The sequence below is a fragment of the Hylobates moloch genome, unplaced genomic scaffold, assembly GCF_009828535.3.
Source record: "Hylobates moloch isolate HMO894 unplaced genomic scaffold, HMol_V3 SCAFFOLD_20, whole genome shotgun sequence".
Lineage (NCBI taxonomy): Eukaryota > Metazoa > Chordata > Mammalia > Primates > Hylobatidae > Hylobates > Hylobates moloch.
The window spans coordinates 20,251,720-20,277,553 of NW_026652295.1; the positions used below are offsets into that span (position 1 = coordinate 20,251,720).

Sequence of the window (25,834 nt, forward strand, 5' to 3'; positions counted from 1 at the left end):
GGGCAAGAAATTCAGAGGTTCTGAAACTGGGTAACTGAGCAGGAGGAGGCTGTCATGCTCTGACAAGGAAATATTGCGTTCATTTTTGACCTTCTTTTATATAATCAGTGATTATGAGAAATCAAGTTTATTTAGGAGAAAATAAAATCAAACACTCAGATGGGAGTATTCCATTTGTTTTTAGTTTTAATGAGTCGGTTTGAATATGTAATCATTGAACTTGTAAGGGATTGAATTTCCCTTTCTTCATTTCACTCAGCCGAAGACGTTTCAAAATGTTAATTTTACTCAGAGTAGCTTCATACTTGGTATATGTTATTTCATCTGGAATGCATTCTTGCACTTTCTGACACTAAGTCTTAGATACCCCTTGCAAAATAATTCCCAGTTTTTTCTCTGATGAATTGTGCCCATTATGAATTCTGTGGAGAGATGATCCTATGAGGATAGGGCAATAGCAATCATCTAAACATTATATAGAAAATTTTTGATGAGGCCAGGCACAGTGGCTCACGCCTGTAATCCCAGCACTTTGGGAGGCCAAGACGGTTGGATCACGAGGTCAGGAGTTCGAGACCAGCCTCGTCAACATGGTGAAATCCCATCTCTACTAAAAATACAAAAAAATTAGCTGGGCGTGGTGGCAGGTTTCTATAATCCCAGCTAGTTGGGAGGCTGAGGCAGGAGAATTGCTTGAACCTGGGAGGCAGAGGTTGCAGTGAGCCAAGATTGTGCCCCTGCACTCCAGCCTGGACAACACTGCGAGTCTGTCTCAAAAAAAGAAAAGAAAATTGTTGATGGTCCCCATCACTCTCCTTCCTGGTTCACTTCAGCATATTACACATTCTGTTCGACTCAGCTTTGAAATATCTTTTTCCCTAGCTGTCTTCTATATTTTCAGTCTCTAAGTTTGAAACATTAAAAAGTCAGAGTACTTGATGTGGAAATCACTTTTTCTCACCTAAGATAGAAGGAAATTATTATTTATTTATTTATGAGACAGAGTGTGTCTCTCTTGCCTAGGCTGGAGTGCAGTGGTGCAGTCTTGGCTCGTTGCAATCTCCACTACCTGGGCTCAAGCAATCCTGCCACCTTAGCCTCCTGGATCCCTGAGATTACAAGGGTGCACCACCATATCTGGCTTATCTTAGTATTATTTATGGAGACAGAATTTCACCATGTTGCCCAGGCTGGTCTCAAACTTCTGGGTTCAAGCAATCTGCCTGCCTCAGCCTCCCAAAGTGCTGGGATTACAGACATGAGCCACTGTGCCTGTTCTGAAGGAAATTCTTAGCATATAAATAAATAAAGTGTACTGGATTTCCTTAATCATTGTTATTTAGGCTTATGCTTACCTAGTTCTTTAGCCAGGTTAACATAAGGTATTAATAATGTAATTTACAACACATTTGCTCATTGGAAAGATCTGATCATTGGAAACACAAAGAGAGCACTGCAAAGCCTGCTCTTAAAAAAAATCAACTTTAAAAATAAAAGACAACCCCAAAAGAACAAAATACAAAAAAAGAAAAAAAAATCAACTGTAATCTTACAAAAATTACAGAATTCAACCTTTCAAAATGCTTCTGTATCAAATGATTTCTTCTGTTAACATTGGGCAAAACCTTGCAAAAAAGGGTAAGTTAGATTTTTTTTATTTGTGGAGACCATAGACTGCCATAAAGGGGAATTTAAAATCACAATTTCCCCCTCTAATATAAATAAATCTATATTTTTAATGCATAAAATTGTGACTTCTATTTCATTTTAAAAAACAACATTTTTTAGAAAGCTCAAGTCTTAAAAGTAAATTTGGCTTCCCAAATGGAACTTTTTCCTCATCTCTCTTTACATGCTAAAGGAGCTGTCTGATTCTATAGCTTTGGAGCTCATGTGTTTAAAAAAGCAGGTTAAAATCTCAAGATATTCTGACGAGGTGTCCTTAGACAAGCTGGCTTACCATGTAGTAACTAGAAATGCTTTTATTTATGTTCCAATTAAAGAACTGACATGTGAAAACAATTTTACCAAGTGAAAACAATTTAAGTAGAACAGGGATGGAATATGTCCCTTGTTGCCTTATAAAAAATGTATGTCTGTTTATCAGTTTGTACTTAAAATCCATATTGATCAGTAGCAAAAGATTGCAAAGATCCAGGCCGGGTGCGGTGGCTCACGCTTGTAATCCCAGCACTTTGGGAGGCCGAGGCGGGCGGATCACGAGGTCAGGAGATTGAGACCACGGTGAAACCCCGTCTCTACTAAAAATACAAAAAAATTAGCTGGGCGTGGTGGCGGGAGCCTGTAGTCCCAGCTACTCAGAGAGGCTGAGGCAGGAGAATGGCGTGAACCCAGGAGGCGGAGCTTGCAGTGAGCCGAGATCGCGGCACTGCACTCCAGCCTGAGTGACAGAGCGAGACTCTGTCTCAAAAAAAAAAAAAGACTGCAAAGATCCCATTAATTTATTATTTAATTTTAAGTAATGTAATAAGAGCTATTTAACTTAGTTTAAACACATGAGACTTTTTTAAAAAACCCACCCATTTCTGACATAACCAAACTGAGGAAAATTTTGCAAATTATGAAAATTAAAAATTACCTTTGACATATATAATGTTACATGTATTTTATATATCAGAAACTAGATAATATAGGCCAGGTGCGGTGGCTCACGCCTGTGGTCCCAGCACTTTGGGAGGCCGAGGTGGGCAGATGACCTGAGGTCAAGAGTCGGAGACCAGCCTGGCCGACATGGTGAAACCCTGTCTCTACTAAAAATACAAAAATTAGCCAGGCATAGTGGTGCACATCTGTAATGCCAGCTACTTGGGAGGCTGAGGCAGGAGAATCACTTGAACCCAAGGGGCCAAGGTTGCAGTGAGCTGAGATCATGCCACTGCACTCCAGCCTGGGCAACAGAGCAAGATGCCGTCTCAAAAACAACCCAAAAAGCTACATAATATATATCAGAGACTATGTATAATATACATAATACCTATATATTTTATGCCTTGTTTTAGAAAGACTACTTTCTACTCTTTTCTTCCTCTCCCACTTCCAGAAATGATTTATTGTTAGTTAACACCTTCATGCAAATTAGTTTGTGCCATTCCTCAAGAATTAGTGTATATACAGAGAGGATTACAGGTAGATCAATCCATAGGAATGATGCCCTTGTGAGAGACATTTGATTGAGCAGTGTCGAGGGCGCTGGGTTTATATTCCATTGCCACCATTGTGCTGTGGTCATGGCATTTAATTTCTCTAAATCTAAGATCAAGTGAAGTAAAACTACTGCATTTTTTTCTGAAGTTTAAATGAGACAATGAATGTGACTCAGCACATTGTCTAGCACATACAGATGCAAACTGCTATCATTACTGTTGCTATTTATGCTACTACTACTGAAGCAGGATATCTCCCTGATCCCTTTGCAGGCAGCAACTAGAGTGCATAGGCACTAGAACTAGCCAGCCACTTCAGTGTCAGCAGGGGCAGACTCTACTTGCTTGGTCCTGTTGTGTTCCACAGCTCGTGGGTGGGGGAGTGCAGGTGAGCAGGTGCAGGAGCTGGGGCAAGTGCTTTTGGGTGCCAGCAGGCAAAAATCTCTATGGAGGCCCTGTAGCAGTTTCTAGGGAGGTACCCAAGACCCCTGAAGCCCCAGAAGGAATGTTACAGTGCCATTTTAGCTTTGTCATTCGTGGACGGCTTAAGTGTTAACAGCTAAGTGGAGGGTGCACACACACTCGTGGCACCCAACTTCTTGTCCAGCTTCCAGGAGGAATGAGGATGCATGATCGAATTAGAGATGGTAAATGCAGAGGATTTTATTCCTGATGAAGGTGGCTCCCAGCGGGAAGGGGAGCTGAAAAGGGGTCGGATCAGGAAGGTAATCTTCTCCTCTCCGAAGCTACGCCTTCAAGCTGTCCCTCTGAAGTCAAGCTGCTTCTCTCTGACATCCAACTATAATCTCCAGTGTCCTACTGCTTCTCCTTTCTCTGCTGGCTGAGTCTGGGGTTTTTATGGGCACAGGAATGGGGGGTTGGGGAAGGCTATGGGTGGTTTTGGAAAGGACAACATTTGAGCAGGAAAACAGGGATGTAAGTTCTCATTTTGGGCTGCAGTTCCAGGCTTGAGGATAGAGCCCTCACCAGGGACCTGCCCTTTTCTACCCAGAATTTCCCTGCCTCCCTTCCCTATCACTACTACTGTATCACTAATAGTGCTGTAATTTGGAACGGGCTGGGGAGCCTTTTTTGTTCCTCTGTAATCATCCCAATTAAATGACTTCTTACGGCCCATTTTTCAAATACTTTTTTTTTAGGCCGACGACTTGTAATTGTACATATTTATAGGGTACAGTTTGACATTTCCATTCATATATATGTTGCACAATGATCAAACAGGGTATTTAGCTTGAACATCACCTTACGTGTTCATCATTGCTTTGGGTGTGGACATTCAAAAGCCTCTCTTCTAGCTATTTTGTAATTATGTTCCATGGTTTTTTTGTTTGTTTTTGGTTTTTCTGAGACGGAATTTCACTCTTGTTGCCCAGGCTGGAGTGCAGTGGTGCAGTCTTGGCTCACTGCAACCTCTGCCTCCCAGATTCAAGTGATTCCCCTGCCTCAGCCTCCCAAGTAGCTGGGATTATACGCACCTGCCACCACGCCCAGCTAATTTTTTGTATTTTTAGTAGAGATGGGGTTTCACTATGTTGGCCAGGCTGGTCTTGAACTCCTGACCTCAGGTGATCCGCCCACCTCTGCCTCCCAAAGTGCTGGGATTATAGGTGTGGGCCACTGCACCCGGCCCTGTTCCATGCTCTTAAGACCTAAAGCCTTAAAATAACTTTTAAGCTAGGCATGGTGGCTCACACCTGTAATCCCAGCATTTTGAGAGGCTGAGGCGGGAGGATCCCTTGAACTCAGGAGTTCACTTGAACCTAGGAGGTGGACTCTGCAGTGAGCTGTGATCATGCCACTGCATTCCAACCTGGATGATGGAGTGAGACCCTGCCTCAAAAAAAAAAAAACTTTTAAGACTTCGCTTTCTGTACAATACATTTAAGAGGTGGGGGAGAGAATTGCCTATTCCTCTTTTCTTCTTTTACCTTCTTTCTCATTTTTATACGCTTTTCAAATAAAGAAATTTTTTCTTTTTGTATCTATTTATTTTTTCCATTCTCTCATCATAGCTCCAGGGACAACGTTGTTCTACCGGTAATAACTTGTTCAGGAATGAGTCTAAGATGTTTTGCTGATTCTTATCTCTGATTCTCCTTTGTTTGTTGTTTTCATATTCAGATTTCTCTCTCCTGTTAAGCTAATGTGGAAGTATTATGATCCCCTTGAGTCTAAGTGCTTGGGTGATTTGGACCCTGCTTAAAAGAAAGGTTTTTTTCCTTCGTTTTTGAAGAAATTGGGCTCAGACCTAATGATCTTCTGTCAAGAAATACTGTTAGCTTTATATGTTAAGTCTTTGAAAATCATTTCATTTTTCTCAAACTCACTAGATAGTATCACATATAATTTTATAATTTAGTTGTTTCAAGGTGATAGCAAGAGTAATGAATCTTTTAATAATGGTTGTTTTCAGCAATGATTAGTTTTTTATTCTATTCTTCTCAATTTTTCAAAATTTAAAGAAACATGCATTGCTTTTAATAGAGAAAAAATGTATATTTTTAAAGAACAATGGAGATATTTTTTCATTACTTTATGTGCACCACTTATTTTATGCGTCTTTTTTCTAAGGGAATGGGACAGGTTCAGCCTTATAAGATACTATAAGCCCAACCCTCAAACGTACAATTCTCTCTTTAGAAGGACTTTAACAAAATGTGTAGTAATTGGTATATTTAATAAAAAATAGTAAATAGAGAATCATCAAGTGATCTCCAAGTATGCTTATTTTTCTAAATATACTTTTAAAGATATATAAGTGGTATTATTAGACTTAGAAAAGCCAGAAGAACTGATATATGGCAGGTCACTAGATTATTTTATAAAATATGCAGCCTTGTATTTTAAGACACTAGGTATATTATGTGTGTGAAAATCAGATCAAGTTAGAATTTTGAGAGTTTACTATGCATGCAAAAGAAAAGTTTATGAACCAGAAAGACCTCAAACTGAAAAATGTCACGAAGTCTCAATTTTACAGCTATTACGATGGCACAGTTCATAGACTGTAAAATAGGAAGTATTTTGACCTTTCCCATGATTGGCTGTCCTGTATTCTTCTTTAAGGCAAACAAAGATGTGTAAGCTCATTTGTCTGTAGTTGACTGGTTTAACTTCACTGACTCAAAAGGACAAAAAGTTTGTGTTTGGGGTTATTGTTCTGAGGAAATCAAGATGCCTTAAGTTTTGGTTACCTGTGTACAGTGGCTTTGTGTATCTAAACTGTGTCTACCATTTTTATTTATTAAACATATGTTATCTTTGCAGTTTGTCTGGAAACTTTTTTTTTTTTTTTTTTTTGAGACAGAGACTGTCACCCAGGCTGGAGTGCAGTGGCACAATCTCAGCTCACTGCAACCTCTGCCTCCTGGATTCAAGTGATTGTCCTCAGCCTCCTGAGTAGCTGGGACTATAGGTGTGCACCACCATGCCCAGCTCATTTTTGTATTTTTGGTAAAGACAAGGTTTTACCATGTTGGCCAGGCTGGTCTTGAATTCCTGACCTCAAGTGATCTGCCCACCTCAGCCTCCCAAAGTGCTGGGGTTATAAGCGTGAGACACTGTGCCCGGCTAGGAAACATTTTTATCTTTAAAAATTGAACTCTACTTGGGGTAAAACCTTTCATTGCTCTTGCAACAGTTAACTTCTTCTTCCTGTGTTTTACCTTTATAATTGATAGACACTTCCATCCTAATATTTATTGAAAAATAGTTAAGAAAAAGGGATGCTGTGCTATGACAAGATTAGGTTCTAAATCCAGTTATTCCACTTACTGCTCTTGACTGTAGACACATCATTTTATTTTATTTTTTGGGGACAGGGTCTTACTCTGTTGCTCAGGTTGGAGTGTAGTGGCACAATCACGACTCACTGCAGCCTTGACTTCCTGGGCTCATGTGATCCTTCTACCTCAGCCTCTGGAGTAGCTGGAATTCCAGGCACACACTACCATCCCCAGCTTTTTTTTTTTTTTTTTAAATCTGTAGACATGGGGTCCCACTAGTTGCCCAGGCTTAACTTGAACTCCTGCATTCAAGCTATCCTCCCACCCTGGCCTCCCAAAGTATTGGGATTACAGATGTGAGTCACTGCATCCAGCCAGACATACCATTTTAAACATCTCTAAACTTTGGTGTTTTTATCCGTAACATGAGAATGCGTCAGTGGATTAATCAAAGTCCTTCAAAGAAACAGTGTGTGTGTGTGTGTGTGTGTGTGTGTGTGTGTGTGTGTGTGTGTGGTGTGTGTGTGTGTGTGTGTGTGTGTGTGTGTGTGTGTGTGTGTGTGTGTAGTGAGGGAGAATTCACCCTTGCTCTGCCATTTTGTTTAATTTGAGCCCTCAAAGGATTGGATACTACCCACCCGTTGATGAGGATGGATCTTCTTTTACTCTGTCTGCTGATTGAAATGCTAATCTGTTCTGGAAATACCCTCACAGACACCCAGAAATAATGTTTTATTAGCTATCTGCGCATTCAGTAGCCCTGTCAACACGTAACATTAACAATCATAGTAAGGATAAACTAAGTTATGTTGTATAGTAAAATCGCCTCCAAAATCTCAGTGGCTTATACCAACAAAAATTTATTTCTTGTTCATGTTACATACCCATCATGTACTGGTTGAAGCTCTGTTCTAGTTTTCTCCACTTCAGAACTTAGACCGTGGAATTAGCGCGGAAAAGAGGCTGAGAGAATCACTGGTTTTTTGTTTCTATTTTTATTTATTTATTTATTTTGAGACTGAGTATCGCTCTGTCGCCAGGCTGGAGTGCAGTGGCATGATCTCAGCTCACTGAAACCTCCACCTCCTGGGTTCAAGCAATTCTCCTGCCTCAGCCTCCCGAGTAGCTAGGATTACAGGTACGCACCACCACTCCCAGTTAATTTTTTTTTTTTTTTTTTGTATTTTAGTAGAGACTGGGTTTCACCATGTTGGCCAGGATGGTCTTGATCTCCTTACCTCATGATCCACCTACCTCAGCCTCCCAAAGTGCTGGGATTACAGGTGCGAGCCACCATGCCTGGTCGAGAACCACTGGTTTTAAGCCTTTTATCCTGAAGTAGTACCTGTCATTTCTGCCCACATTTCATTGGCCATCCCAAGTCATACAGCTACTCCTGCATATAGGCAGGGGTTATACTACTCCCACAGAGACAGAAGCCAGAATACTTACTGGCAAGCAGTAATACAGTTTACCGCAGAAACAGTAAAAAAATACCTATGTCATAGCATCAGGAGTCAAATGAGATGCACTCAAACTGTTCAGCAGACTGCCTAACACTGAGCAAGTGCTTCATTGACAAACAAGGCAATTAGATGCTTATACGTTTATAGAATGCAGAGGAGATTATTGTCTACTTTGCATCCCCAGTCCCAGAAAGACAGTTTGATGTTTAGTAAGTATTTGCTTAGCTACATCATTTACATACCAAGGAAGTCATAACTAAAGCAGTTAAATCACTAGGCCATTTTTCTGTGTACTGCCTAAACCATGGAACTAAAGTTACCTAAGGTAAGCCTCAATTTGGATAATCAGGTCACAGATAAATGACTAAAATATTTTAAGATACATCTTTAACATCTGCCTTTCCATTGGATTCCTCAGTTATGTATATCATATTTAAGAGAAGCCAATAAAACTCTCTGAGCTGAAGGTACAGCCCGAGCTGCCTTTTCCCCATTAAATTGATCAGCTATTGATTCATTCTGTTAGTGTGTAGTAGTCTTTTCTTAAATGGAACAAAGGCAATTGTGTGTGGATTTTAAGGCTTTTTATAGTGTATACCTGTTCGTATAATGTTTGTTTGAATCACCAAAGATTTTACTGTTAGTTTTAGTTTTTCTCTTTGTTATTTTATTTCAAAACTAATACAGCAAAATTGAGTTTTTCATATGTGTTCCGTTCTATGAATTTTAAAATATATATATATAGATCTATGTAACCACCACCATCATCATGAGACAAAAACTCTATTTTGATTTCTTGTCCTTAACAGAGCAGAATAATAATTTAACAATAAAATAGGCTAGGCATGGTGGCTCACATCTGTAATCCTAGCACTTTGGGAGCCTGAGGCAGGCAGATCACCTGAGGTCAGAAATTCTAGACCAGCCTGGCCAACGTGGTAAAACCCTGTCTCTACTAAAAATACAAAATATTAGCTGGGCGTGGTGGCACGTGCCTGTAGTCCCAGCTACTCGGGAGGCTGAGGCAGGAGAATCTCTTGAACCCAGGAGGTGGAGGTTGCAGTGAGCCAAGATCGCAACACTGTACTCCAGCCTGGGCAAGAGAGCAAGACTCTGTCTCAAAAATAAAAAATAATGAAAAAATAAAACACTGATAATATTAGTTGAAAATAAATGTGTTTGTATGTGTAATTATAACTGTTAACATTTTATCATTGGTTTCAAGATGCGTATTTCTATCTTCATAATGTAAAGCCTGATGATTGACTGTGACACTAAGATGAAGTGGTAATGGTAAGGGAACACTGAAGTCCTTTTACATTTCTGTGAACGCTAATTAGAACAGATGTTTTTTTCTCAACCTGTTTTAGCACAAATACTGAAAATGTTAACTCTTTGCAGTTTAGAAGAGAATTTCCTGTTATGATTAAGTTATAGATCAAATATAAATTAGAATCTGCTCACAATATCTAATCCTTGTCATTTGGGTCATAAGAATTGAAAATTTTCCTTTCTTGTGCTCCCTCATTCACTTTCTGATGCTATTAATGAAAATTTATTACTAATTGCTAGAGTAAATGCAGGTACTGGTAATTCACTTAGTAGCTGTTACAGTGCCGTTAATGAAGTAATGGATGAAATATGTTTCTGGTCTTATTCTATCTTATATGACTTGGTAAGTGTTGAAGGTGAATCCAGAAATAGTATTTCCTAGAACACTGGCATTGGTCTTTTGAACATTGCCTAGAAGTCTTTGTAGGACTTATGCCAAAATAACCATATTGATTTATTAGGACATTCAGTCATTTATACATTCAACTACAATGTAAGTATTTGAGGCCAGGAATTGAGCAAGGGAATAGAGAAATAAACAAGATATACCTGTGGGATATGAGGATGTATGGTTTAATTGCAGGATAGGGAAATAAGTGCTAATACAAATCTATACATTGTGCTTTGGCATTGAGAGTAGAGCTATCAACTGTCTGGAAAAAGATAGAAAAAACATAATATCACTACAGCAGGGATGAAAGCATTATGCTAAGTGAAATAAGCCAGATACAAAAGAACAAATATTATATGATTTCAATTGCAGTAGTTAAATTCATGGAGACAGTAGAATTGTGGTTATGAGAGGCTTGAGGAGCAGTTATGGGAGAGTTGTTTAATGGGTACAGAGTTTCAGTCTGGGAAGATCAAAAGGTTCTGGAGATGGACAGTGGGTGATGGTTTGTCCAACATTGACTGGACTTAATGTCACTGAACTGTATACCTAAAAATGGTTCAAAATCAATCAGTCTTGCCTGGGCACGGTGGCTAATGCCTGTAATCCCAGCACTTTGGGTGGCAGACGTGGATGGGTCATTTGAGGTCACGAGTTTGAGACCAGCCTGGCCAACACGGTGAAACCCCATCTCTACTAAAATACAAAAATTAGCCAGGCGTGGTGGCAGGCGCCTGTAGTCCCAGCTACTCGAGAGGCTGAGGCAGGAGAACCGCTTGAACCCAGGAGGCAGAGGTTGCAGTGAGCGGAGATTGTGCCACTGCACTCCAGCCTGGCTGACAGAGTGATACTCCCTCTCAAAAAAAAAAAAAAAAAAAATCAACCAGGCTCAGTGGCATGCATCTGTCATCCCAGCTACTTGGGAAGCTGAGGTGCGTACATGGCTCCAGTTCAGGGGTTTGAGTCTAGCCTGGGCAACATAGCGAGACCCTGTCTCTTAAAAAAAAAAAGTTTAAAATGGTAAATTGTATGTCTATTTTACCACAACAAAACAATAAAAGTAGGAATTTTAAAAATATAATACCATTATCATTAATAGTCACATTCTGTTCATTTTAAGAGATTCTTAATTTTTTTAAGGAATTTTTATACTTTTCCCCCATCTTTTTTTTTCTTTCTTTCTTTTTTTTTTTTTTTTTTGAAATACTCTGTCACCCAGGCTGGAATGCAGTGGTGCAGTCTCGGCTCACTGCAACCTCCAACTCTTGGGCTCAAGTGATTCTCGTGCCTCAGCCTCCTGAATAGCTGGGATTACAGGCACGTGCGACCGTAGTCAGCTAATATATATATATATATATATATAGTATTATTAGTAGAGATGGGGTTTCACCATTTTGGCCAGGCTGGTCTCAAACTCCTGACCTCAAGTGATGTGCCTGCCTCAGCCTCCCAAAGTGCTGGGATTACTGGTGTGAGCCACTTCATCCAGCCCACTTTTCTCCCATTTTTTGTCTCTGTTATAATTTTTCTAATAAGATCTTACGTGTACCAGCTAATGTCTGGCAAGGCCATGCCATTAGAATGTTTGTGTTAGAGCCAGGAAATATGGGTGAAACTTGCTTTACCACCTTAGTCAAGCTAATATAATTCAGAACATCTGAAATAGTTTTGCATGAAATGATATATTTAATAAATTCTAAATTCCCATGTTTTATTATTTAATCAAAATAAGGCTAGGCATGATGGGCACGGTTGCTGATACCTGTAATTCCAGCACTTTGGGAGGCTGAGGCAGGAGGATCACTTGAGTGCAGGAGTTCAAGATCAGCGAGCCTGGACAACATAGTGAGACCCCGTCTCTAGAAAAAATGTAAAAACTAGCCTGGCATGGTAGCATGTGCTTGTCATCCCAGCTACTCAAGAGGCTGAGGTGGGAGGATCACTTGAGGCGAGGAGGTCAAGGCTGCAGTGAGCCGTGATTGCACTTTTGCACTCCAGCCTGGGCAACAGAATGAGACTCTGTCTCAAAGAAAAAAAAAAAAAAAAAGAAAAGAAATAAATCCTTAGATGTTACAATATGGTTAACACTTGAAACCAATAAGTGAAAGAAGCCAGTCACGAAACAAGTCACATATTATATGAGTCTATTTATATAAAATATCCAGAATAGGCAAATCTGTAGAGTTAGGAAGTAGACTAGTGGTTGCTTTAGAGCTAGGAGAAGGGTTCATGAAATGAGGGAAAATGGGAGTGGCTGCTAATGGGTACAGGGTTTGTTTTGGGGGAAGGAAAATGTTCTAAAATTAGATTGTGGTAATGGTTTTACAATCCCGTGAATATACTAAAAAATGTTAATTGTATATTTTGAATGGATAAATTGGATGGTGTATGAATTATATCTCAAGTTATTTTAAAAATATTTAAAGGGAATGGGATAGTTTATCTTTTTTTGAACTTTTTTTTTTCTTTAGCATATAACTTAAATGAGCTGAAAACAACAGAGCGGTGTGAAGTTTAGCATTTTGAACATGCATGTACTTCATAACAAAGCTGTCATCGGAGAGGGCTTTCTGTTTGATCACTATCAGCGTGGATGTAAACGCATCTCAGTGCAAGTGTCAACATATTCTTCACATACTGAGTGATTGCACAGGGACCATGCTAGTGTCATTCCAATTTTAGTATATGTGCTGCTGAGGTGAGCACATACTGAGTGATTTTGTTAAGCCATTAATACATATATTCAAAACTAGGTAGAATGTAATGATGAATTTGATGACTATAGGGCAATAAAAATGAAATTTAGCAGTTCTTTTAAAAATGTATCCATACATAGAACTGCTTTTTAAAATTAAGTCTGTTTTCACTGAATTTTTTTTCTTTATATTTTAAGTTCAGAGAAAAATAACAAACATTGAGATGATTATCACTTTGTAAGATGAGGATTCCATGGAATAGTACCAGATAGAAACACTGTTTTTTAATCTGGTTAGCCATTCTGCAGTTCCTACCTGTAAAATGGTTGATATCTATATTTTAAGCAGCCTTGGTACATCAGCCCTTCCATTATAAATGACCCAATATTAAAACACGTACTTTTTCCATGCTCGCTGCTACCAGAGCTCCTCAGCTGCTCCCCCTCCCATGTGAGCACATACATGCCCACCAAATCTGCCCTTCAGCTCAGACTCACCCAGCTCAGAGCACTGAGCTGCTTATGACTGCCCTTCTTTCATCAGCCACAATTTGAGCTAAACGCTTCTTTTTCCCTTGGTAAACCTGAGACCCTTCCCTTCACTTGTAAATTACTTTCATAAGAAAATGCATTGTGGGCTGGGAGCAGTAGCTCACGCCTGTAATCCCAGCACTTTGGGAGTCCAAGGCAGGGGGATCACCTGAGATCAGCCTGGCCGATATGGTGAAACCCAGTCTCTACTAAAAATACCAAAATTGGCCAGGTACGGTGGCAGGCACCTGTAATCCCAGCTACCCAGGAGGCTGAGGCAAGAGAATTGCTTGAACCCAGGAGGTGGAGGCTGCAGTGAGCCCAGATTGTGCCTCTGCACTCCAGCCTGGGTGACAGAGTGAGATGAAAAGAAAAAAGAAAAGAGAAAATGCATTGTGATTTCAATCTCAAGCTTCAGCACACCTTTAGAAATACAGTCCATGATGGGGCTACCTTTATTTAAAGTGTCTTCATTGTTACAGGCATACCTCAGAGATACTGCAGGTTTGGTTCCAGACCTCTGCAAAATAGCAAATATCACCATAAAGCAAGTTACATGAATTTTTTAGTTTCCTAGTGTATGTAAAAGTTATGTTTATACTATATTATAGTCTAGTAAGTATACAATAGCATTATGTGTAAAAAATGTACATACCTTAATTTTAAAATACTTTATTGCTAAAAAATGAGCCTTCAGCGAGTTATTGTCTTTTTGCATCGTGGGTCTTGCCACGATGTTGATGGCTATGGACTCATCAGAGTGGTGATTGCTAAAGGTTAAGAAAGTAGCCGTGGCAGTGCAGCTTACCTCAAAATTGGAGTCAACCCTGTCAAACTCTGCTTTATCAACTACATTTATATGATATCATAAATACTTTGTTGTCATTTCAACAATCTTCACAGCATCTTCAACAGGAATACATTCCATCTCGAAACCACTTTCTTTGCTCATCCATAAGAAACAACTCATCATCTGTTCAAGTTTGATGATGAGATTGCAGCAATTCCATCCTATCTTCAGGGTCCACTTGTAATTCTAGTTGTTTTCCTGTTTCTACCACATCTGCGCTTACTTCCTCCATTGAAGTCTTGAACCCCTCAAAGTTATCCATGAGGGTTGAAATCAATGTCTTCCAAACTCCTATTTATATTGATATTTTGTTCTCCTCCCATGAATCATGAATGTTCCTAACAGCATCTGGAATGACGAGTCCATTCCAGAAGGCTTTTAATTTACTTTACCTAGATCCACCAGAGGAATCACTATGGCAGTTATAGCCTTACAAAAATGTATTTCTTATATAATGAACTTGAAAGTTGAAATTACTCCTTGGTCCATGTACTGCAGAATGGATGTTGTGTTAGCAGGCATGAAAACAACATTAATCTCTTTGTACATCCCCATCAGAGCTCTTAGATGACCAGGTGCATTGTCCATGAGCAGTAATATTTTGAAAGGAATCTTTTTTTCCTGAGCAGTAGGTCTCGACAGTGGGCTTAAAATATCCAGTAAACCATGCTGTCAACACATGTGCTCTCACCAGGCTTTGCTGTTCCATTTATATAGTACAGACAGAGTCAATTTATCATAATTTTTGAGGGCCCTATAATTTTCAAAATGGTAAATGAGAATTGGTTTCAACTTACAGTCACCAGTTGAATTATCCCCTAACAAGAGAGTCAGTCTTTCTGTCCTCTGAAGCTTTGAAGCAATGCTTCAAAGCCTTTTGTATTGACTTCTCTTCTCTAGCTATGAAAGTCCTAGATGCCGCCACTTTTTAATAGAAGGCTGTTTTGTCTGCGTTGAAAATCTGCAGTGTGCCATAGCCATCTTCATCAGTGATCTTAGCTAAGTCTTCTGGATAATTTGCTACAGCTTCTACTTCAGCACTTGCTTATTCACTTTGCACTTTCATGTTATGGAAACAGCGTTCCTTAAACCTCATGAACCAACCTCTTCTAGCTTCAAACGTCTTCTGCAGTCTCCTCACTTCAATCAGCCTTTATAGCATTGAAGAGAGTTAGGGCCTTGCTCTGGATTAGGTTTGTGCTTAAGGCAATGTTGTGGCTGGTTTGATCATCTATCCAGGCAACTGAAACTTTCTCCATATCAGCAATAAGGCTGTTTGACTTTCTTGTCATTCGTGAGTTCACTGGAGTAGCACTTGTGATTTCCTTCAAGAACTTTTCCTTTGCATTCATGATTTGGCTGACTGGTGCAAGAGGCCTAGCTTTTAATGTGTCTCAGCTTTTGACATACCTTCCCCACTAAGGTTAATGCCTTCTAGCTTTTGATTTACAATTAGAAACGTGGGACTTTTCCATCCACTTGAATATTTAAAAGCCTTCGTCAGGTTATTCATTGGCCTAATTTCAATATTGTTGTATCTCAGAGGATAGGGAGGCCCAAGATGGGAAGAGCCAATTGGAAGAGCAGTCAGAACACACACAACATTTATTGATTAAATTTGCCATCTCATATGGGCACGGTTTGTGGCACCCCAAAATAATTACAAGAGTAACGTCAAAGATCACTGATCACAGATCATCACAGCAGATATAGTAATAATTTAAAAAGTCTAAAATATTGCAGAATTAACAAAATGTGACACAGAGATACGAAGTGAGCACATGCTGTTGAAAAAATTTGCCAGTACACATGCTTGACACAGGGTTGCCACAAACCTTCAATCTGTAAGAAACACAATATTTGGGAAGCACAGTAAAATGATGTATGCCTGTACTTATGTATATACCTATAGATTTACATATAATTATTCATTTGTTCCAAAAATTAAGGCAGGCTGATTAAATGCCTGTTTACCTACTTGACTATATGTTTGTTTACCTGGTTGAGCCAAACTGAAATATTACTAAATGGAAGTTTGTCTCCCTATTGAAATTACAATTTACACCTCTTTTCGTGTATGTTGATGTAGTTGTAACCCATATCTGTATTTAAATGTTTAGTGGTGTGCTTAGCACAGTATAAGCTATTGTAGGGATCCAGAGGGAAAAGTAAAATATAATTCCTGGCCTCGTAACATTCAGTTCTGGAGATTCATTATTGTATTGCCAGGAAGAGCTAAGTAAAGCTTAGGTAACACCGGGAACAGGTTGCTGAGAAGTCATAAAGGAAGAAGTTTTTGAAAGGTGAAGAGAACACAAGTTGTCCTAAACTAAGAGTGCTGAGCAAGAAGAGGAATGGAAGAGAAAGCGAAACAAAAAATACCTACTTTGTCTCCTTGGGTACATTAATCTGTGTTAAGTCATGATTCTCTTAGTGGTAGAAACATGGACTTTAATTAAGGGGCAAGTGTATTTTTATTTTGTGTTCTAGCAGTATAAAGTTGCAAGGCCTGTAGTATGAAGCTAAAGATAATTGCTAGTGGGAAGGTTTATTTTGAGAACCATGGGGGTGATGGGGGGAGGGGGAAACCACTACATTTATCCTACTTGTTTGCTATTAACATTTTAATTTGTAAATTGGCATACTGTAGCAGGGCAAAGTTTCATCTAGCGCAGTATCCTGTTTATAGTAGGAGGCCACCCTGAGTGTTTCCAAGAGAAACTGCACCACCCTCTCTGGCCCGGGGTCATGTTTGCTGGTAAACCCCTTTCAAATGTGTGTCATGCAAATGAGTACCAGTTATTTCTCCTTCACTTGCTAGTTAGGGAACTAGCTTATCAGAAAGCTGTTTTATTTATTGATAGGTTCCCTGTAATCCATATAAAATTGTGGTACTGGGAACTTAAAATACTTACCAAAAGAAAAAAAATAAAAAATTAGATGATTTACTTATGGAGTGCTTACTCTATTAGCATATACTGGATTATCTTAATTTATTTTCACAATAGCCCAGTAGCCCTGTGAGGTGAATATTATCCTTCTCTCCATTTTATAGATGAGAAGAAGGTACACAGCCTGAGTGTGAAGTTTCATCTCACAAAGTGTATTACATGTCAAGATGTCATTTCTCACCACAATAGATGTGTCTAAAGCTGTGAGTGCTGCCACTTTAGAAAATAAAGATCTTTGTACAGTTATGTTTCTTAAATTTGGGGGGGATTTTGATGTTCAAGTGTGAAGAACCTGAAAGGCAGAGGATTCTAGCATAAGGCCAGCATATTTACTGTAGGATGCATAATGTGAGTGTGGCTCTGCCTCGCCCAGCTCTAGGTGTGCAGTGTGGCTACAAAGAGGCTGCTGAGGCCAGGTGCGGTGGTTCACGCCTGTAATCCCAGCACTTTGAGAGGCCGAGGCAGGCGGATCACCTGAGGTCGGGAGTTCAAGACCAGCCTGGCCAACATGGCGAAACCCTGTCTCTACTAAAACCACAAAAATTAGCCGGGCGTGATGGCACATGCCTGTAATCCCAGCTACTTGGGAGGCTGAGGCAGGAGAATCACTTGAACCCGGGAGGTGGAGGTTGCAGTGAGCTGAGATTGCGCCACTGCACTCCAGCCTGGGTGACAGAGCAAAATTCCATCTCAAAAAAAAAAAAGAAAAAAAAAAGAGCCTACTGAATACCCAGCCCAGAAATGTAACAGTTTCATGAGAGTGTATCCAGCTGTTTTTCTACCAAATAAAAAATTCTTCAACTCCAATTCCAATTTAGTAGTCTATATGTAACAAGGTTAGAAAGGTGTAGATACCTATTAATTCCTGGTAGAGAAAGTGTGGATAAAGGATATCTATGAGTAATTTTATTTGATAATCTTAGTGAAAGGATTATTTTCAACAACGGCTGCTAAGAAGGTGACTGATTTGAGTTCATCTCTGGGCTTCCCCTTTGGCTAAAATGCTAATGTTCACAGTCAATGAAAAGAAAATGGAGAAACACAGGGCATGGTTGATCCATATGCATGACTGACTCTTGAAGAACTAAGAGGTAACTGGATGGAATTAGCTGGCTCTTTGATTCCATAAGATCCTTCAAAATATTTTTTGAAGGATGAAATGAGGTAACAGATGTGAAAGTGCAACACTTTGAAAACTAAGAATCACTGGACACATGCAAGTTATTAATGAGCCGTTCCCTTTAGGACATTTTTATTCACTACTGGACTCTGAAAGGCCGTATGCGCCTGCTATCTCTTCTCACTTTTCTTTTTCTTTTTTTCTTTCTGTTTCTTTTCTTTTTTCTTTTTCTCTTTCTTTCCTTCCTTTCCTCCCTCTCTTTCAAATCGATGACCTGACAGCATGCAGCAGTGGAGAAGGGCCACATTAGTCATCTCACCTAATGCTTACATGAATGGTGACATTACACAACTTCACCTCTGTCACTCTTTCTTATTCACCCCCTTTGTGTCCTTGGAGGAATTTTTAAACACTCTGTGAGTTTTTAATGTTTTTCTCTTAAATGTATTCTCTTTCACTTGGCAAGATACGTTCTTCTTAATCTTCGTCTCTTCTTTCTCTTCTTTTTATGCATCTTCAGTATGAAAGTTAGTAGGTGCCCGGTGGTGAAGTGGCTGGCCTCACTGTCTGGTCATGTGCCTTTTGTGTAATAGATACTCAAAAAATATGTGACTGAAATTTAAAAAAAAAAAAAAAACAGGTGAGTTGTAGAGTTTTTTTCCTCATTTTTTTTTGTACAAATATGTCATTTGTCTTGGCAATAATATTTGTATTAAAAAATATGTTAACCTAAATTTGGAAACTTTCTCTATTCAAGTATAGGGGATTATGGGATCTCAAGTGTTTGCCTTAAATACTGATGTTTTTCCCACAAATGTAACAAGGCAGAATGTAAAACTCCTTGGAAGTGAAGTAGAAATGGTGTTTGTTTTGGAATCCTGAAAAATCTTTTTACTCTTTAGGCATTATATGACTTTATCTCTGTTTTGTCACCTAAGAGAAACAGAGAGCATGAGAAAATAATTGTTCCGTGGAATCCTCTGAAAGTGATATTGAATTCCCAAATCTCATCATAGAATATTGACAACTGATGTTCACTTTAAGAGCCTTGATGATTGGTCTGTTTTCAGCTAGTATGTTTATTCGCTTGCGCTTGTGGTGTTGATGTGAGGAAAACCATTCCACAATTTGTTAAAATGATTAGTGTTTTCTCCTTCCATTTTTTTAAGGAAATGGCGAAAATCCTTAATCACCCCAGAGTCTACGCTTTTCTGCACATACCAGTCCAGTCTGCCTCCGACAGCGTACTCATGGAAATGAAAAGAGAATACTGTGTGGCTGACTTCAAAAGAGTAGTGGATTTTCTGAAAGAGAAGTAAGTCTGTTAGTACTTAAGAAAATAACCATTTCTTTTTTCTTTCAAAAGCTTGTGGCAAAAATGCACTTATTGCAGCCTTACAATTAAAGGTACAAGAGAGAAGGCGAGACTTTCGAAGCTTTCAAAGCCTTTAAGTCTCCTTGGCACCTTTGATGTGGTTTTTTCTTTCTCCTCAGTTTATATCCACCTTCCATCTGTACATGGCACGCCATTAATTTGTGTAAGATTGCCAGTCTCTTTAAGGTAATGTGAATTGTGATTATTTTTATACCTGACCTGGTGGATGAAAACTGCTTTAGCTTTGCTCTGTGTAAATCTCCTTTAATGTGGCTTTTTGAAGTTATGAGCTGGTTTTGACATGGACAGAGGCCAAATTGTGTCATTACAAAATAGATAATTTTCTACTAAACAGCATTTTTTAAAGAGTGTCTGGAATGTCTATGCTTTTACACACGAAGCCCTGCAGTTTGCTTAAAGAATTGTGATTTACAAGAAGGTTTGAGGATTCTACTTTTTAAAGTTCAAATTGCTATTGACCAAAATTAAGGCATATTTACACAATGTCAGACATGAATGATAATTTTGTTTCCACAGAAAATACTTTCAGCCCTTAATTATGTTCTTCAAAACCCTGCTCCTCATCATCACCAAACATTGACTGCCTTCTGTGATTACGCCAGGCAGGAAATGGAAGTGCTGGCCCAGGTCACACAGAGCCTTCTCAAGTCTACAACACTGTTCTCCCCTCTAGGGATATGTCATTTGTCTTGGCATATTTGTGGCCTGGGTCTTCCTACTTTTCGTACATTTTTTCCATATCCTTTTCCTTTGTTGTTTTTCTTAATTAAGATACAACTTTTTATTTCCATCATCTTGTTTATAATTATGTACCTTTGTACTATGTCAGAGTACTGCATGGGTACGATTGCTTTATACAAATTGCAAGCAATTATTTTTTCCATCTTTAATTAGTCATTTATCCTAACTGCATATGATCATTTTAAAATCCTTTTTTTTCCTTTTTCTGTTCTTCTATACCTTTCCATTACTTATCTTTCTAAGTTTTTTTTTTAACCTCTAGGCATTCTTGATTATCCTAACCACCAAGAATAAAGCTACTTAGTGTACATTCAGACAAATACAGCTAATTGTCCAAATATTCAAATCAGTGCATAGAAGGTGTATTTGTTAAGTACTACAGCCTTCAAAGTGAAAAATGGAAAATAGATCTCTACCCTTGTTAATACTTTCAAAACTTGAACAGAACTGTGTTAGGCTAAAGAATATAGATTTTTATTTGTTTAAATATCTGCTGTTGGCCTACAGCCCTTTCTTGCCTTTCTTCTACTATTGCAGGCAAATTTGTCTCATATAAGAGAGTTTTTTTGGGCACACTGGCACTGGTAAATGGAATATTTTCAAATTTTCAAGTCAGTTGTTGCACTTGTGAAATTTCTTCCTTCTTTGCCTATTACAGCAGTAGCGAATAAAAACTTGATACTTGTTACACAATATTTTCCCAAGTATAGACATGCATCCCGGGTGCAGAATAGGCTAGAACACTTTCCAGATAGTTTGTTGCTTTAATGTGATTAAATGAGGTTAAGGAATCAGCACCTCTCTTTTATCTTTATTTGGTTGAGGGCTGACTCAGTTGTTGGAGGAATTACTGTGGCTACTTAACTAGGCAACAATTTCACAACAAGTTATGTTGTTCTGGAGGTCTGTTAAATCTGTTCCATCTTGAACAGTTCCAACAGCCTCCATGAGCTATATAGAGGTAAAAAGATGATCATGTCAGGTATTAGGAAAGAGTCGGTTGGATTTCTTTGGATCTGCGTCCTTTCTTTGGATTCTGAGTTATTGTGAGGCATCTATGTAGTTTTTCTAGAAGTATTCAACCAACTGGAGGATCCTAGAACCAACTGTGTTTCCCAGGGATCTCTAGTATTTCTAGCAATGAAAATATTAGACATACCTGGAGAAGATATTGGAGATGCCTGGAGATCACACTGCATCCCATACCCACCCATATATAGTTTCAGTTTCAAGTGCCATGCATCAATTGGATTGTAGAGTATGAGTCTAGTCAGTTAGCATCTCCGAGAGATTTTTAAATTAACTCTGTGTTGTGTATATGCAGCAAGGGAAGAAGCAACCCTGGTATATAATTTCACATTTAGATTATAAGTAAGATATATTGGAAAACTGTAGTAGGCAGCCAATATGATATACTTGCTTATGTATAGCAGTTGACTGAGAAAACTTCAGGTAACCTATTTTTAAAAAAAAAAAAGAAATCAGATTATCACTGCCAATAAAGTGATCCTAGGCCCAGTGTGGTGGCTCATGCCTGGAATCCTAGTACATTGGGAGGCTGAGGCGGATGGATCTCCTGAGCTCAGGAGTTCAAGATCAGTTTGGGCAACATGGTGAAACCCTGTCTGTATCAAAAATACAAAAAATTAGCTGGTCATGTCAACTCGCACCTGTGATCCCAACTGCTTGGGAGGCTGAGGTGGGAGAACCGATTGAGCTTGGGAGGCGGAGGTTGCAGTGAGCCAAGATTATGCCACTATACTCCAGCCTGGGTAACAGAGTGAGACCCACCTCAAAAAATAAAATAAAAAAGTGATTCTTTCACAGTTTTAGACAGTTCATCAGAACCATAAAATTGTGTATTTTGTCCAGTCCATCTGTTGTGAAGAATAGTATAGACTTACTCCCATGAGGACAGTATAATCAGCTTTGCCATTTAGCGAAAAAGAGTTTTCCCATCCTCTTGGGGAAGTCCATCTACCTAGTGAGTAATTTCCAACTATTATGGACATTTAGAAATAGATGAAATATTTTAGACTAGGCACAGTGGCTCACACCTGTAATCCCAGCACTTTGGGAGGCCGAGGTGGGTGGATCACCTGAGGTCAGGAGTTCAAGACCAGCCTGGCCAACATGGTGAAACCGTCTTTACTAAAAAAAAAAAAAATACACACACACACACACACACACACACACAAATTTGCCAGGCATGGTGGCACGCGGCTGTAATCCCAGCGACTCGGGAGGCTGAGGCAGGAGAATCACTTGAACTCGGGAGGCAGAAGTTGCAGTAAGCTGAGATCGTGCCACGGTGACAGAGTGAGACTCCATCTCAAAAAAAAAAAAAAAAAAAGAAAGAAAAAAGAAATAAATGAAATATTTTAAATAGTTCTTATGTTTGACCCACCTTCCCCTATAAAAACTAGTATAGCTTTAGGCCAAATAGATTAGTGCTTATTTTGGAAACACCAAAGTTTCAGGGCTTTCTTTAGAGCCACTAGTCTGGATAACTGATCCAGCACAAAATTGTCTTGTCCAGCCTTTATTAAAATTCAACACAGTATTTTCACTCTTGGAGGGCTTCACACTATCATGTTGCCCTGATTTGTGCCTAACGCTCATGCATAAAATGATCCTGACTTAAAGTGGCATGTTTGGTGCTTTCCTTTTCTGTTTGCTTTTTAAATCCTTCCTAAATGGCGGCCCATTTCATTTACATCTCTCATTTCCCCTGAAGTCTTTGAAGCCTTTTTTGTAATGTGCCTTTAACAAATAAAAGTTTCTCTTTTTTCTCCAGCAGTCTGAGGCTTCTCAAATATTCGTGTTATGAGTTATGGACAAGGCATTTCCTGATCTGTTTCCTTAAAAAATCCATTTTTTAAGACAACCTACAGCATTTAAGATTGAAATCCAAACTATGGGAGTTTACCTGAAGCTGCAAGCTTTCAAACTGCTAATTCTGTGATATTGGTAGAGCCGTGAAAGTGGAAGTGAAATCTTTTTAATTAATTTTCTTTACAGTTGAAAATGGCCCATGTTTTAGCTGGGAGCAGTGTAAGTTTACATATGAGCCAACTAAGCTGGTTCATTATTCTCTTCAGTTGTTTGAAAGTTGGCAGCCATCATCACAACAGCAGCTGGATACAAGATAACCTAGCAGTGTTGGCACATGTTGAGGCATATGGGAATTTATTAAATCATGCAACCTTTGCAAAGAAGAGCATCTAAATGACTTAATATACTAATTTAAAACAGCTGGCCATGAGCAATCATATGACTTAAATTATTCTATTCAGATTTATTAATCCAATTGAACATTAACTGAGTAATTTGATGTTTTTATCTAAATGGATCAGATGATTTTTTGAAGTATAAAATGGGATTTGTAGGGATAGGGGAAGAAACTATATAGAACAAAGCAAGTGATGCAATTCTGGTTTTAGAAATAATCTGTGTTTGGCTGGGTGCAGTGGCTCACACCTGTAATCCCAACACTTTGGGAGGCTGAGGTAGGAGGATCACTTGAGCCCAGGAGTTCCAGACCAGCCTGTGAGACCGTATCTCTACAAAAAAATAAAAATAAAAAACTAGCTGAGCACACTGGTGTGCACCTGTAGTCTCAACTACTAGGGAGGCTGAGGCAGGAGGATCACTTGAGCCTGGAAGTTGGAAATTACAATGAGCTATGATCATGCTGCTGCACTCCAGCCTGTGTGACAGAGCGAGATCCTGTCTTTCAAAAAAAAATTGTTTTTATATTTTAAAATATGTATCTTATATATTTTACTATCATTCATTGTCACATAACTGATGTTTCTGTTATCTTTTTAACTTATTACTGAGATGTTTTTTAAAGTATAAAACATGAATGATTCTTTGTTCTTTTTTCATGTGTTTTTGAGAGAGTTACTTCCCAATTCAATGATTTTTGTACTGCGTTATGTTGGGGATGATATAACTAGGGTTCCCAGGGCCTTGAGGCATTAGACAAGGACTTTAATTGGGCCTCTATGATTTGAGCAGCAGTGAATTTATAGTTACTCCCCAACATAAACCATGCATTAACATATATTCAAAAAATGACAACATGCAGAGTTCTTAAGCATATGTTTTAATGCTAAGTAAAAGAATCTTTAAGTCCTGAAGTTCACACATTAAAATGTGAAAGAAACATGTAAGAATAGCCTACGGATAGATATTTAGGAAATGAAACAGTTTATATATTAAAAGACCTAACTGTTTAGACAGAGTATTTTGTTAGAAGTCCAGTAGCTTTTTAGTTTATGTTAACTAGACCTTAAATAGTTAACATCTCTATCTTTCTCACTTGGTAAATACAATTTGAATGAATTAATAAACAGTTTTGTTTTTACCTGCAAGTTGCATGGATCTAACGTTAAGTTGCATCTTACTGTGGCATCTCCATGTTGATTTTTAATCCCATGATATCGTTCATTTTAGAATTTGCCATTATCATTTCTTAATGTACTGTGCACTTCAGGGTTAATTTCCCTTGTTGCTTATTTAACCATTTTACCACTGTGATATTTATTATTATTCCCCTAAGTTCACTATACCCAGAGATTGCCCAGTGAAATGTCACAGCTAACAAGCAATGAGCATTCACGGGTAAAGGGGAATCTTTTGCAGGGCGAGGAGAGAACAAACTAGAGGGGAAGTAGCAGACTTGCAGAGGAAGTTTCATTCTGTGATCTCTCCGCTGTATACTCATTCAGTGGAAGGGGCACAAGGGCATAAAGCCAATATTACTTGGCTTTATGGCAGGATGATGGCTGTAAGTGAGTCATCCAGCCCATCCTATGACCTACTTTTCCAGTCTATCTGCAAAAAGGATGCTAAATTATTAACATCGTGAGTAATTTTTCTTTCCTGTCATTAGTCCTGGTCATTCATGTGTGCTTAATGGAACACAATCTGATAAAAGCTATGTTACGTTAAATTAGCATTTTATTCTGCCTTATTCATCTAGTTTTAGTCCTAGTGGCTTGGAAACATAAGTAGAATATTTGTCAGAAGAGAAGAAATGCAAAAGAAAAAAAAAGAATGATTCAGCAAGGATTCGATAATTATATTGTCTTCCAGATGCATTCCCAGATGTGTTTCTGTTCACTAAGTAACTACCTCCAAAATACTTTAGGCAAAATGCTTCCCTGAAAAATGTTTTCAGGCTTTATGTCATCATTTCTAGGATCTTTAGCTAAGTTGTTATTTTGGGTAGCACTAAGGTCTCATTCACTGTTTTTATCTTTGGCCAAATTTCTTTCTAAGGTAGTGAAGTTCTTTTCCCTTCTCTCCATTGCTACTTTTAGAACTTTTCTAATGAATAAATAAATATCATTGGATCAGTTATTTAGCAGAAAAACACATTTACTTTTTTTTCCTTCTCCAGTGTGTTGTTATATTTAGAAGATTATATGCTAAATAGATTAT

At 38.7% G+C, this 25,834-nt stretch overlaps 1 protein-coding gene across 6 annotated transcripts in view; it reads left to right on the forward strand.

Annotated features, from left to right (window-relative positions):
* Positions 1-25,834, forward strand: part of CDKAL1 (CDK5 regulatory subunit associated protein 1 like 1) — a 697,372-nt gene that overhangs the window by 445,167 nt on the left and 226,371 nt on the right. For all 6 annotated transcript variants that reach the window (XM_032141403.2, XM_058432566.1, XM_058432568.1 and 3 more), the window contains one exon: positions 19,416-19,561. In XM_032141403.2, coding sequence (XP_031997294.1) covers positions 19,416-19,561 — 146 coding nt within the window. The remainder of the gene's footprint in view (positions 1-19,415; positions 19,562-25,834) is intronic.